Raw genomic sequence first — 16,497 nt, forward strand, 5'->3', positions numbered from 1 at the left:
GCGCATGTGGTCCTGTTCTTAAATCCACGCTACTGTAAATGTATGACCCATTATTAAATCACCTGTAATCCTGAGAAGACAAATGGAACATCCTTTTCTCTATTCTTCTAACATAAATAAGTTGAAGGCGTTGTCCACCTTTTACTGTCCCTTTTTGTTGGAAGAGTCCACTATAATAAAGCTGATCACAGGGTGTTCGACTCCCAGTGATCGGCTGTAATCTCCGGATGTCAGGAAGGATTTGATTTTCCTGCAGCGCCACCACAGGAGAAATGAAGAATTGCCTAGGGCCTCATTGTAATTAATGGGCAGTCCGTGTAATGCCCCGATGTGCTGGGTCCCCCAGAGAGGTTGTTTGTAGCCACTCTATGTTTCAGCTTATGATTGAGGGCTCGAGGTCCCTTCTCTGTGTGACCTACTTGTTACTAAAAATACAATTAGTAGATTAACAAGAAGTAGAGGACAGATGAACAGGAATATGACTGCAGGATCAGACTACACAGGGTCTGTTTGTAGTCTGTTACCATGGAGACACATAGGTCTGAATAAGAGCTTTCGATAAAATAAAAAAAACAGGAGGAGATTTTTCCTTAAAACTTTTTGCAGAGTTGCTTCATTTTAGATGCAGGGACCATAAATATATAAATTTTTAACACTAAGCGGTATGTTATTGTTGATCTCCATGAGCGCGTCCGGAGCCGCCCATGAGCTGGGATTACGAAGACATTTATGGAACCCTTACATTTTCCACCTTGCGAGGAGCTTCCCCTTGTAAACGCACAGCAAACGGGTCCGACGTCTGAATTTAAGCAGAAAAGAATCCAAAGTCATGCGAAGAATGCAGAATGCTCATCCGACTCCATGAGACGGCTTGAAATGACAGGAATGGGGCAATGACAGCAGCGCCGGCTGTTCCAACACGTTCTCTCAGAGACACAATCGAATTTCGTTCTATGGCAAAAAAATGTCCAGAATGAACTATTTACATTGGGCTTTGTCTTCATGGTCTGTGTCACATGGGAAGACGCGGAGCCACGAAACTCGCATGCAACGTTCCTCCTGTATTGTCTCAATGACTGGAAGCATCACGCATAATATGGCAGTAAAATGACAGCAGTAATCATAGAAAATAAATATTTATAGAAGCAAAGTGTGTGATGACTGAGATTTAGACGAAAGCTCGTAGGGGATGAGGTCTGTCTCAACCCTAGGGGGACCTCAACCGGTTTCTTCACTACTTTAGCGGACTATTGTCGCAAGGAATTTGATTGTAAATGTAAGATGTAGCAACTTTGGAACATTTCTTCATTGCACTTTTTGCTGTTTTTACTCAGTTTTTACTCTGTGAAGTGTAGATCACAACGTGTTGGAAACCATCAACAAGCAGGGCATATGCTGTTGACAGATCTAATGATGGGTTTATTTGTGTTCCAATTTTGCCTTGTGTGAAGACAGAGATCAGCTATTATAGATCCACCCATAAACTGCTAGGATGGAGCATTGCTTCAAGGGTAGAATGAGGTGTCTCATGGATGCGCTATACAGCAGCACATGAATACCCCCCCCCCCCCCCCCGCGCCCCACTGAGAGTGCTGACATACAGGGTGCGTGCTCACAGCTTTGCCATGTGGTGTTTAAGGTGTTGTTTGGGGACATAAAATTATGCCCAGGATAGGCCATCAATAAAAAAATAAAAATAAAGTCGGACCCCCACTAGTCAGATATTGATGGCCTATCCTCAATTTTATTTGACCAGTCAACCCCTTTAAATGAGCCAAAGACCCACAGCAGGACACATTTATACTTTCAAAGTGATAAAGAGAAACTTATTAAAAATAGATGCTAGGTAAGAATAGAAGATCAGTCAACAGCAGCTTATTGATGGTTTCCATGTACCAATAGTAGATAACATCTCAAATGAAGCAGATATATCCACAGTAAATGTAATGGCATATTTATTGCTGACACTTTTCTCACCTTGACAACTTTTTCCATCTTCTTTCAGACTTTGACCTTCAGGACACTTGCAGTAGAAGCTCCCGATGGTGTTACAACATTGCACCTCACATCCGCCATTACTATTTTCACATTCGTTGACATCTAGAATATAAAACATCAATATTTTACTCCAGTTTTAGGCCGGGTTCACACTGAGTTTTTTGCAGGCGGAAAATCTGCCTCAAAATTCAGTTTGGAAGTTTGTGGCAGATTTTCCCCTGCCTGCACGCCGATTTTCGCTGCGTTTTTCGCCCGCGGCCATTGAGCACCGTGGTCATAAAACGCCGCGAAATATGCTTTGTCAATGGGAGGTCAGAGGCGTAACCGCGCGAAGATAGGGCATGTCCCTTCTTTCTCCCACGAGCCAGGTTTTACCGCTCGCAGGAGAAAACCGCCTCCGCCTCCCATTGAAATCAATGGGAGGCATTTTCGGCCGGTTTTTGGCGAGTTTTGCGGCGCGGTTTCCGCGTTAAAAAACTCGTAAAAAAACTCTGTATGAATTATAGTCTGATATTTTGAATAAAAGAAGAATTTACAACATTTTAAAACGAGACTTATTATGGTTACCTGACATTGAAAACAAATGTATCACGATTCTAGAGCAATCCCTTTAAGAGTTAATCATGCATAAATCTGCATTATACATAGTATACCCCTACCTCAGCCCCTCTCTCTTCTACTGCCCTGCCTGTGTGTCATTATTCACTGTACCACTGGCATTTTATTCACGAACCAAGAAACGGATATTGGGATCTTTCGGTATAGCCGTTTAAATCATAATAGCCATTGTCTCAAAAATGAAACGCGTTTGATGGAAAATTATTCTCAGCTTAACAGCACAACTCTTTTCGAACCTTACAAAGTTTGAGTAATAACTTGAACGTAGGATATGGACAATGGAAACAGATGACTTTTCATATGACCCAGCAGCTAAGAGGATAAAGTTTTGAAATATTTCTGTGCGGAACATCTGGCCCATCAAAAAAGCTTTAATCATCTGCCTTTTGGTTTGGAGCAGCGGAAGTAAGGTGACTCCAGATATAGAACATGACTTCATTTGTTTGGACATAGCTTGGGCCGCAGCCACCGATCAGTCCATCACAGCAGACACATTGTTGTGCTCTCATAAGGCTTAGTAACATGTCACAGGTGCTTAGTTCTGCCTCAAGAAGATCATTGTTGCCTTCCCCACAATCTACTCTGCAAATATTTTGGGTACTAAGGACAATTGCCTATCTCATGATCCAACCCATATAACGAATATAATACTGCCCCCTATGTACAAGAAAATAACTACTATAATACTGCTCCTATATATAAGAATATAACTACTATAATACTGCCCCCTATATACAAGAATATAACTACTATAATACTGCCCCCTATATACAAGAATATAACTACTATAATACTGCCCCCTATATACAAGAATATAACTACTATAATACTGCCCCCTATATACAAGAATATAACTACTATAATACTGCTACTATGTACAAGAATATAACTACTATAATACTGCCTCCTATATACAAGAATATAACTACTATAATACTGCCCCCTATATACAAGAATATAACTACTATAATACTGCTCCCTATATATAAGAATATAACTACTATAATACTGCCCCTATATACAAGAATATAACTACTATAATACTGCCCCCTATATATAAGAATATAACCACTATAATACTGCTCCTATATATAAGAATATAACTACTATAATACTGCCCCTATATACAAGAATATAACTACTATAATACTGCCCCTATATACAGGAATATAACGACTATAATACTGCTCCCTATGTACAAGACTATAACTCCTATAATCCTGCCCCCTATGTACACGAATATAACTACTATAATACTGCCCCCTATATACAAGAATATAACTACTATAATACTGCCCTATATACAAGAATATAACTACTGTAATACTGCCCCTATATACAAGAATATAACTACTATAATACTGCTCCTATATACAAGAATATAACTACTATAATACTGCTCCCTATATACAAGAATATATCTACTATAATACTGCCCCCTATATACAAGAATATAACTACTATAATACTGCCCTATATACAAGAATATAACTACTATAATACTGCCCCTATATACAAGAATATAACTACTATAATACTGCCCCCTATCCTATATATAAGAATATAACTACTATAATACTGCTCCTATATATAAGAATATAACTACTATAATACTGCCCCTATATACAAGAATATAACTACTATAATACTGCCCCTATATACAAGAATATAACTACTATAATACTGCCCCTATATACAAGAATATAACTACTATAATACTGCTCCTATATACAAGAATATATCTACTATTATACTGCTCTCTATATACAAGAATATAACTACTATAATACTGCTCCCTATGTACAAGACTATAACTCCTATAATCCTGCCCCCTATGTACAAGAATATAACTACTATAATACTGCCCCCTATATACAAAAATATAACTACTATAATACTGCCCTATATACAAGAATATAACTACTATAATACTGCCCCTATATACAAGAATATAACTACTATAATACTGCCCCTATGTACAAGAATATAACTACTATAATACTGCTCCTATATACAAGAATATAACTACTATAATACTGCTCCTATATACAAGAATATAACTACTATAATACTGCTCCTATATACAAGAATATAACTACTATAATACTGCTCCCTATATACAAGAATATAACTACTATAATACTGCTCCCTATATACAAGAATATAACTACTATAATACTGCCCCTATATACAAGAATATAACTACTATAATACTGCTCCTATATACAAGAATATAACTACTATAATACTGCCCCTATATACAAGAATATAACTACTATAATACTGCTCCTATATACAAGAATATAACTACTATAATACTGCTCCTATATACAAGAATATAACTACTATAATACTGCCTCCTATATACAAGAATATAACTACTATAATACTGCTCCTATATACAAGAATATAACTACTATAATACTGCTCCTATATACAAGAATATAACTACTATAATACTGCTCCCTATATACAAGAATATAACTACTATAATACTGCCCCCTATATACAAGAATATAACTACTATAATACTGCTCCTATATACAAGAATATAACTAATATAATACTGCTCCCTATATACAAGAATATAACTACTATAATACTGCTCCCTATATACAAGAATAGAACTACTATAATACTGCCCCCTATATACAAGAATATAACTACTATAATACTGCTCCTATATACAAGAATATAACTACTATAATACTGCCCCTATACACAAGAATATAACTACTATAATACTGCTCCCTATATGCAAGAATAGAACTTCTATAATACTACTTTATCTTCTATACACGTTCGGTTGAGGCAGATTCCTCATATAATAATTTACCTTGCAGCAGTTAGTTGAGTTTTTATACCTCTTTGGGACATTTGTGTTGATGTCATTACCAGCACTTAGATTATTTGCTATTAGCTTCTTCCGTCTTTATTTTTAGAGCCTGTGAGCGGTTCAGTAAATAGATACAACATTGGTCAGAACTTGGATTAAACCCGAGTCTCTCTCATTATGTTCCAAACAAAAATGAGTCCGTAAAGTAGTTTGGACGGCCTTTGTGTTGGAGGTAATTATCGCAGGGCCGGCGATTGTTCATTCATGAGAAAGTAAGTGTGCCCCACAAGTGACCCCCACACATTTTAATTCCTCGGAGAATGTCTTTATTAGACCCAGGCACGTTAATATCTCGTAATGAGTCCATTTCAGTGATGGATGGACAAATCTAATTAATACATTGAATACATATAGAGGTACGAGGGATGGAGCGGGTGGGGGGGGGGGCTTTACTTTACTCAAAAACTACTAGAGTTTAATGGTTGAAATCAGAAGTGGAAAAGTTTTGTAGTTTTGTCCTCACGGAGTCTTAGTATTTTGCCATTGTCTAAAGGCAGAAGAACCAGTACCCAAAATAAATGTTCTGTTATAAGGGCGAAGAGGTAATGACAAAGAGGGGCACACATTGTACCTGACCCCCCACCCCTTAAACTTTTGGTTTCAAACGAGTCATATTAACATCCAGAAGGGCTTATGGATGGTAACTCCGATATATTCTAATCAGCATATGTAGAGAGTTATATTTCAGCCTCCTGATCAGTGTTTTGGGAGTCTTAGGGGTTGTCTAGTTTTAAAAAAAAACCTTTTCATACAACCTATTAGGAAATTCGGAGTTAATGAAGACGGGTCCTATTTTCAGGATCCTCATCTCTTGGCCAGAGTGAAGAACGGCTATGAGAGTCTCTCGCTCTGGAGGACCTTTCCTGTTCTGCATTACACAGACAACCCATTGATATGAATGAGCACTCTGTAATTCCTTTTTTCCCCTGTGGTGGTGCTGCAGGTAAATTGAACACTTACTACCAAGGTTTATCCACAAATTACAGAGGTGTCAGTTTATTGTCAATAGACCATCAAGTAGGGATTGTCCGAAGGGCAAAACCCCTCTAAGGATGATTAGTGGATATAATTGTGCCCACTAGGTCACAGTGGATCGGACCTTTGTAAATTGCTGTAATCCAGATAGAATGGTTCCTTTGAAAGGGTTGATCCAGTTTGGAAAACCTTGACTTCCCTTAACTAATGATTGATGGGAATGATCCTGAATTGATCACTGCTCCTAAACTGCAATGTTTTTGGAACTTTTTCTGGTTTCATCTGCTTTAATTTGTCAAACTTTGTCACATTCCATTAATAAAAACTGAAACATATACACCAACGTTCTGCTAGTCATCATTGGAAGCAGTCAGTAAGTTTGTTGACAGACATCGCTCTAAGGCTGGGTTCACACGGCGTTTTTTGCAGGCGGAAATTTTGCCTCAAAATTCCATTCCATTGAGGCAGATTTTCCTCTCCCTGCACGCCGATTTTCGCTGCGTTTTTCGCCCGCAGCCATTGAGCGCCGTGGGCATAAAACTCCACGAAATACGCTTTCTCTGCCTCCCATTGATGTCAATGGCAGGTCAGAGGCGTAAATGTCCGGATAGGGCATGTCCCTTCTTTCTCCCGCAAGACGGTTTTACCGCTCGTGGGAAAAAGAAGATGCTTCCCATTGAAATCAACGGGAGGCATTTTCCGCCGGTTTTTGACGAGTTTTGCGGTGCGGTTTCCGCGTCAAAAAACTCTGTGTGAACCCAGCCTAACAGCTTTGCTTCTATAATGTAAAGGGCAGTTAGTCTTCAATATATCAGATGGTACACGGTCTGGTCTAAAGACGACACTTTCCCAAATACAAATCACCAGAGCAAGTTCTGTGCAGACACTTAAGAAGCAGGACATCCTGAAAGATATAAGCATTCAAACTTGCAGAATAGTGAGTGCAGCTCTGGAGTATAATACAGGATGTAACTCAGGATCAGTACAGGATAAGTAGTGTAATGTATGTGACTCCAGTGACACAGTGACTCCACAAGCAGAATAGTGAGTGCAGCTCTGGAGTATAATACAGGATGCAACTCAGGATCAGTACAGGATAAGTAATGTAATGTATGTACACAGTGACTCCACCAGCAGAATAGTGAGTGCAGCTCTGGAGTATAATACAGGATATAACTCAGGATCAGTACAGGATAAGTAATGTAACGTATGTACACAGTGACTCCACCAGCAGAATAGTGAGTGCAGCTCTGGATTATAATACAGGATATAACTCAGGATCAGTACAGGATAAGTAATGTAATGTATGTACACAGTGACTCCACCAGCAGAATAGTGAGTGCAGCTCTGGAGTATAATACAGGATATAACTCAGGATCAGTACAGGATAAGTAATGTAATGTATGTACACAGTGACTCCACCAGCAGAATAGTGAGTGCAGCTCTGGGGTATAATACAGGATCAGTACAGGATAAGTAATGTAATATATGTACACAGTGACTCCACCAGCAGAATAGAGTGCAGCTCTGGAGTATAATACAGGATGTAACTCAGGATCAGTACAGTATAAGTAATATCATGTATGCACATAGTGACTCCACCAGCAGAATAGTGAGTGTAACTCAGGATCAGTACAGGATATGTAATGTATGTACACAGTGACTCCACCAGCAGAATAGTGAGTGCAGCTCTGGAGTATAATACAGGATGTAACTCAGGATCAGTACAGGATAAGTAATGTAATGTATGTACACAGTGACTCCACCAGCAGAATAGTGAGTGCAGCTCTGGAGTATAATACAGGATATAACTCAGGATCAGTACAGGATAAGTAATGTAATGTATGTACACAGTTACCCCACCAGCAGAATAGTGAGTGCAGCTCTGGAGTATAATACAGGATATAACTCAGGATCAGTACAGGATAAGTAATGTATGTACACAGTGACTCCACCAGCAGAATAGAATTGTGAGAGGCTCTGGAGATGAATTCTATATGTAGACCGTTCAAAGGCGGACATGTGCTTTAAGTTCATCTATACCCATAGACTAGTGATGACTGAATTGTATATTTATTAGACTTCGCTGCCCTTTCAGGGATGTTTGCTTAAGAATAGGAGGAGGTGCTGGAATTTACTCTGGGCCAAAGGACTCCTGGACAGAAACTGAGGTCTGACTGTCGTTCATTCACTCTCCAAGATTTGTCAGAAAGCTGGAAATATCCTGACCTCATATGAAGATGTCGAGATTTCCAAGTTGTGAGTTCGGGAACTCAGATTGTTACATGGGTCACAGACACGCCGCAAAAAAAAAACCCAGCAGTACAGAGATAAAACATATGGGGGTAGTGAACCTAAACATAAGCCTAAAGCAGTCATCTGGTTTAGAAAACCAATTTTTAAATGCTAATTTAGGGATTCCTCGGTTAACAGAGGGCAGGATCTGGCACATCCATGCATTAAATTGACATTAAATTGATTTAAATGAGAACTGTGTAATACCTAATTTATCCTGTGGTGGTGCTGCCACTTGCTGGCCAGTTAATACATGGACGTGTTGACCCTGCCTGAGTGACATAAGCTCTTTGTATAAGAGGATCCTTAATTAGGAGACCCCCACCTATTAAAAAAGAATTCTCTAATAGGCAAGAACATGCATGCCAGAGATGACGACCATGCGGCTGCTATGGGGCCCTTGGAGAAAGGTGTCCCAGCCCTGGTTGATCGGTTCTGCTATTGGTTTGAGGGTCATGGGAAGTGCTTGTAGAGGGAAACAAACGCCCGGCCCTTCTGTCCTGGGTGACAAAATAGGATTTAAATGGACCACTTGTTTGTTTCTGTAAGTCCCATAGTAGTGAATATCAGTTACGGAAGCAGCGTAGCATGCGAGTTACACTATTTTGTTCTTCGTGGTCGGGAATCGCTCGCTTCAGCCGCAACACAGAGAGGTACAACGGGTTTTAGGGGGCCCCGTTCTAGAGATAGGTGCAGGTCGCAGAGGTGGGACCCGAATCTATCTGACATTTATGACATTTCCTGTGGATATGTCATAAATGTCCCTGATGAGAAAGCCCTTTTAGATGGCGAACAACAGAGAGCAACAGAGTATATTCCCCGGCACAGCAAATGGAATTATTATTTTAGGTTTCTTACACCTTTAAAATAATCGCTGATATGGAAACGTTCCCACAAGCCAAAAGCGCCACCTACTGGTACACTTACAGATTTGCTTTTGTTCCCATGAAGCCCGAATACCTCAAGTTCTGAGACTAAAGCCTCATACTCACGACCGTGCATTTGCGTCCGCAATTTATCCGCATTTTTACGGATAAATTGCGGACTCATTCATTTCTATGGCCCCATGCACACAACCGTGGTACAGGACAAGTTATTTTATGGTCCGGATTTTTGGGTTTACGCTACTGGCGAAATATTTTTTGTCTTTTTTTGTGGATCCGTGAATCCTGATGATGCACAACAAAGGTTATGTGCGGTCCAATTTACAGCAACGGATCTGTGGTTTTGCAGCCCGTAAAACCACTAGTATCGTGTACATGAGGCCTAACTAAACATACAATTTGGCAAAGATTTTGCTAACTTTTAGTAACAGTCTCGGAAATTGCAGACACGTTCTTACAAAGTTTCAGCACCAGATAAACGTTTGTTATGTTCCTTGTGGTTAATCTCAATACAGAACGTTAATAACCGGATTATATTATTCAGTATGAAACATGGAGGCCAGCACAGAATTGTAAACATAGAAGATTTATTTCAAGGCCCCCCCTAAGGCTACTTTAGAGTATCAGAAGCAGCACAGAGTGTTTCAGAAGGGGAATGTGTAGCTTTTGGGAAGTAGGACCCTACGTACTTGAGAAAAGGACAGGGCTGTATGGGAGAAGGTGTCAGGATCAGGAGATTGGAGACAAGTGGGAGGCCACAGACAACGTTAGATAGTGGAAGAAGCAGGGTCCAACAGTAGAACAGAGTCTTTAAGCAAATTAGTAAAAAGCAGTGACCTGGCGTGTCATGTGACAATGTAAGTGGGGAATGTTCTGCATGTAATAATAACATGTCAATAGGGGAATGGACACAAGTGGTAGGTAACACACTGATAGAGGAACAGGGGTTTCCAGCAGTACAGAGCATTTCAGGAGTATGCTGATCTTTTGGGATCCTCAAAGATAGATAGATAGATAGATAGATAGATAGATAGATAGATAGATAGATAGATAGATAGATAGATAGATAGATAGATAGATAGATAGATAGATAGATAGATAGATAGATAGATAGATAGATAGATAGATAGATAGATCAAAAAATTAAATCTACTCATGTCCTGCAATTCCAACATTCCACCACTAGAGGTCACTAGCAAGGCAGCAACTTACTTAGCAGTTTGAACATGACCCAATGCATATGTGAAATTGATATTAGACACAATATGGCCCTTATGTCAGTCTGCAGATCTGTGTTCTAGACATATGCCAGGAGCCATGTGAGATTTACATTTCTGCAATCAAAATGTAGAACTTTAAAAGTTCGCCAAAATAACATTTCAGCGTTGACACCGGGAGGTTTTGTACTGTTTTTCCACAGATAGGTTTCCTGGGGATTTCATCCAAGTCTGCAGTGTGTGCGATTATAGCGAGAGCTGTTGCTTTTGCCATCTTTATTCCATAGACCTAAAAAGTCATTATATTAGAGGGGAGGTCTATTTAAGTTGATTCTCCACTATTGAGTCCGGTCTCCCCAAGATATTCATGCAGGTAAATTTCTAAGGAATGGAGCAGCGCCCCTGCACCACTTTTATTCCCTATGAAGGACCTACCTATAGCGTGGATTAGGAAGACCCACACGTATACTTCATAACAGCACCCAGTAGACACGATAGCGAAGGGCCCCTTTCAGAAATGTTTAAAGACTATGCCCACGCTGGAACACCCCTTTGATAGTTCATAGACAATCTACATAAAAATTTGAGCAACATTATAAATCCATGATATTATTTATCTTTTACTGACTATTCTGCCGGTGGACTCACTGTGTACATACATTACATTACTTATCCTGTACTGACCCTGAGTTACATCCTGTATTATACTCCAGAGCTACACTCACTATTCTGCTGGTGGAGTCACTGTGTACATACATTACATTACCTATCCTGTACTGATCCTGAGTTATATCCTGTATTATACTCCAGAGCTGCACTCACTATTCTGCTGGTGGAGTCACTGTGTACATATATTACATTACTTATCCTGTACTGATCCTGAGTTACATCCTGTATTATACTCCAGAGCTGCACTCACTATTCTGCTGGTGGAGTCACGGTGTACATACATTACTTATCCCGTACGGATCCTGAGTTACATCCTGTATTATACTCCAAAGCTGCACTCACTATTCTGCTGGTGGAGTCACTGTGTACATACATTACATTACTTATCCTGTACTGACCCTGAGTTACATCCTGTATTATACCCCAGAGCTGCACTCACTATTCTGCTGGTGGAGTCACTGTGTACATACATTACATTACTTATCCTGTACTGACCCTGAGTTACATCCTGTATTATACTCCAGAGCTGCACTCACTATTCTGCTGGTGGAGTCACTGTGTACATACATTACATTACTTATCCTGTACTGATCCTGAGTTACATCCTGTATTATACTCCAGAGCTGCACTCACTATTCTGCTGGTGGAGTCACTGTGTACATACATTACATTACTTATCATGTACTGATCCGGAGTTACATCCTGTATTATACTCCAGAGCTGCACTCACTATTCTGCTGGGAGAGTCACTGTGTACATACATTACATTACTTATCCTGTACTGATCCCGAGTTACATCCTGTATTATACTCCAGAGCTGCACTCACTATTCTGCTGGTGGAGTCACTGTGTACATACATTACATTATCATGTACTGATCCGGAGTTACATCCTGTATTATACTCCAGAGCAGCACTCACTATTCTGCTGGTGGAGTCACTGTGTACATACATTACACTACTTATCCTTTACTGATCCTGAGTCACAGCCTGTATTATACTCCAGAGCAGCACTCACTATTCTGCTGGTGGAGTCACTGTGTACATACATTACATTACTGATCCTGAGTTACATCCTGTATTATACTCCAGAGCTGCACTCGCTATTCTGCTGGTGGAGTCACTATGTACATACATTACATTACTGATCCCGAGTTACATCCTGTATTATACTCCAGAGCTGCACTCACTATTCTGCTGGTGGAGTCACTGTGTATATGGACACAAGTGGTAGGTAAGAAAGGATAAGTAATGTATGTACACAGTGACTCCACCAGTAGAATAGTGAGTGCAGCTCTGGAGTATAATACAGGATATAACCCAGGATCAGTACAGGATAAGTAATGTAATATATGTACACAGTGACTCCACCAGCAGAATAGTGAGTGCAGCTCTGGAGTATAATACAGGATGTAACTCAGGATCAGTACAGGATAAGTAATGTAATGTATGTACACAGTGACTCCACCAGCAGAATAGTGAGTGCTGCTCTGGAGTATAATACAGGATGTAACTCGGGATCAGTAATGTAATGTATGTACATAGTGACTCCACCAGCAGAATAGCGAGTGCAGCTCTGGAGTATAATACAGGATGTAACTCAGGATCAGTAATGTAATGTATGTACACAGTGACTCCACCAGCAGAATAGTGAGTGAAGCTCTGGAGTATAATACAGGATATAACTCAGGATCAGTACAGGATAAGTAATGTAATATATGTACACAGTGACTCCACCAGCAGAATAGTGAGTGCAGCTCTGGAGTATAATACAGGATGTAACTCAGGATCAGTACAGGATAAGTAATGTAATGTATGTACACAGTGACTCCACCAGCAGAATAGTGAGCGCAGCTCTGGAGTATAATACAGGATGTAACTCAGGATCAGTACAGGATAAGTAATGTAATGTATGTACACAGTGACTCAACATTTTGTAGAGATTATGTATAAAATATAATAATGGTATTCCAAAGCAGTAATACACAAATTATTAACCTGTTATTAAATGATTAAATATATTTAATTAATTTGAAGACCTTGTCTGAGATGACAAAAATAGGGGGTTTGCTTTGTTTTCAGAAATAGCTGTAGGTAGTATTGTAGCCCAGTCTTATTGAAATGAATGGGGCTGTGCTGCAATACCATACACAGCCTATGGACAATGGTGGTGCTATTACTGCTATTTGTGTGGGGGAACAAAACAGACCTTTTTTTTCTAATCTCAAACGACCCCTCCAAAACTGTTTTACGACAAACCTGTGTTTGCTCCATAGACAGTATACAGTCAGCCATAAACAGCAGCTTGTATTTGAGCTTATGATAGGAGCGCACGCTCTCGTATAATGAGGGAGTCTGATTACTTTATAGGGTAATTGCTATTTACGCAGCCGGCATAGGTATGACATTTTTAGTATTTATATCCATTCTTTTTCGATGTAATGTAATTCTCCTCTGCAGCGCTTGTGTTCACCGTTTCTAAATCCAGAATATTTTCTTTGTTTCTAAATCTGTATTCTCATATGGTTCTAATTAAAGCGACTTCAGTTCCAATACAGCTCAGTGCACACAGAGCAATTAATCTCCTATTTAATGTATATATCATTAAGGCTGAGTAATGCGCCACTGACATTTGATCATAAGTTTTTTACCATACACGACATGTGTGCGCGGGGGGAAGGGGGGGGTCTAAATGCCTATGTATTTCTTTATACTAAGGGTGGAGAGAGAGAAATCTCATCACCAGTGTGTTATAATGATTTCATGCACAGTTTAGAAATACATTGACCACTAGCTGGCAACTTGAAAAGTATAACACAGCGCCATCTAGTTAAACATTGTCATCATGCTTACTCTTTTGCAGCCACCAGGTGGCCTCTTGACTATACAACAGCTCATCTAACAAAATATTGTCTACATACTTTTATCCTCTAATGTGCCCACCAGATGGCACCATAACTTGTAACATTGTTGTAATGATTCTCCAAATGCAACCACTAGGTGGCATAGTGATAATGAAATAGAGCCATCTGGTAACATTGTGCATCTACCTCCACTCAATGGCCAGTAGTCAGGGATATTACTACAAGATTTTCTCAATATTTATAAGGCTAAAAATATTCAGAACAAAATTATAATATTTATTGAACAGAATCTTTTGAAATTGCTACAGATGCAGCAAAGTAACTATGATTAATGAAGCAGCAAACCGCGCAACATTTAAATCTTTATTCGTGATACATTGAAGCCCCATCCCTAATGCGCTCAGGTACACCCGTTTTGGGGGTCATTTCTATAAGGACCACCCTTTTGCGGTCCATTTTGCAGGACAATCCTGGGAGGAAAAAAATCAGACAGCAGGGAGGTATGCAGAAGTCCCATATAAAACCACAGAGAACACATCGGGATATCACCATGAGTAGTGCCAAATGACAAACTCAGCTCTGCTCCATCTGTACAAGCTCACAGTGTAATACAGATGTAGCCAAGTTTATCTTGTCCCTGATAACTTGCTGCAGCGTGATATCACACAAAAGTGAAGTTAAAGGTTCCTGCCACTGTGTCAAGATAAAGATGGCTACATCTGTATGTACTGGGACTGAACGAAGTCCTCAGTATGTTGCAGCCTAATTGATTTGCTCCTGGGGGCACATAAGTACAGCATAAAGGTAAGAGCCGTCCCCGGGACCTCTGCCACCAGTTCCTGTGAAGCCTATTTTCCCCGTGTTACAGCCAGGCTACGTCAGATAAAACACCTCTGCTGCTTCCGACAGATTTACTGCCTTGGCACGGGATATAGACTGAACAGGTTCTGGCATTTATTATTTTCCCAATAAAAAAAAAGCAAAATCCATAAATCATCAGGAATGGAGAGCCGAGACCGCAGAGCCTTATGATGCCCTCCATTAGGTGTTATGCCAGCGATGCCAGTTTTGGATTACAAATGATTCACACCATTACTGCTGCACAGGGCACTGTACATGCATTGACACACAGAGGCAACTACCGGGCATCAATAGCAGGGTAGTCCCCATATATATCTGTATAGGACTTGTAGCTTAAATTTTGTGATAGAGTGCCAAAAACCCAGCATAGTCATACAGCTAAATGATAGGAGTCTGGCTGCCTGCAGCCACCACTAGGGGGAGCTTAAGAGCTGACTGCATGCTGATTATACATCTAAATCAATAATATTACAGTATGCAGTCAGCTCCTATGCTCCCCCTAGTGGTGGCTGTGTGTTTTGGAGCTCTATTTCTGAAAAATGGATCTCTGATCGCTAAAGAGATATATTCAGAAATTCATCTTTGCAGAACATGGTGATAAAAGGAGGACTTTAGCTTAATAGTTTTTTTACCATTTCCCTAGACAAGATAAACAGGCTATTACATGGGAGCGGGTGAATAGCCATTTTGCTTCCATAGTCGGCAACTAATTTTACGCCATTCATAATATAGGAATTTAATCGTACATTTAAAACATAGAAGTCTGAGATTACAAAAACAGAGGTCTGTTTTTTTTCCAGAAACAGCGCCACTCCTGTCCATGGGTTGTTTCTGGTATTGCAACTCAGCCCCATGAATGCTGCAAAACCAGACACATTTAGTCAGATTTATTTTTGTGGTTGTATCTGTTTCTCGTTGCGTTTTGCACCCGTATGTGGCGCATTTTAGCCGCATATCATCACATTTAGTTTTACACATATTTATTACAGGATTTCGATAAGTAGAACAGATGTTTGCGCCTCACTGGACACTTTTCAAAAGGTCTAGAAAAGGGGAAACAGCTGAGCGGAAAGGGGTGTGGCTTTAAATATACCAATGTGCGTAAAACTAAGGTGGAACGAGGAAGAGAAAAGTGTCTAACATGTCTAGCAAGGTGCGCCAAATTGATCAAACAGCGTGCGCCACTGATAAATTTGTCGCACCTTATGACTGCCTGGTCTA

The 16,497-nt window shown here is 39.9% G+C and overlaps 1 protein-coding gene across 1 annotated transcript in view; it reads right to left on the reverse strand.

Moving 5' to 3' along the window:
- Positions 1–16,497, reverse strand: part of MEGF6 (multiple EGF like domains 6) — a 224,544-nt gene that overhangs the window by 70,489 nt on the left and 137,558 nt on the right. The window contains exon 5 of the mRNA XM_075839401.1: positions 1,978–2,100. Coding sequence (XP_075695516.1) covers positions 1,978–2,100 — 123 coding nt within the window. The remainder of the gene's footprint in view (positions 1–1,977; positions 2,101–16,497) is intronic.

Source organism: Rhinoderma darwinii, chromosome 10, assembly GCF_050947455.1.
Source record: "Rhinoderma darwinii isolate aRhiDar2 chromosome 10, aRhiDar2.hap1, whole genome shotgun sequence".
Classification (NCBI taxonomy): Eukaryota; Metazoa; Chordata; class Amphibia; order Anura; family Rhinodermatidae; genus Rhinoderma; species Rhinoderma darwinii.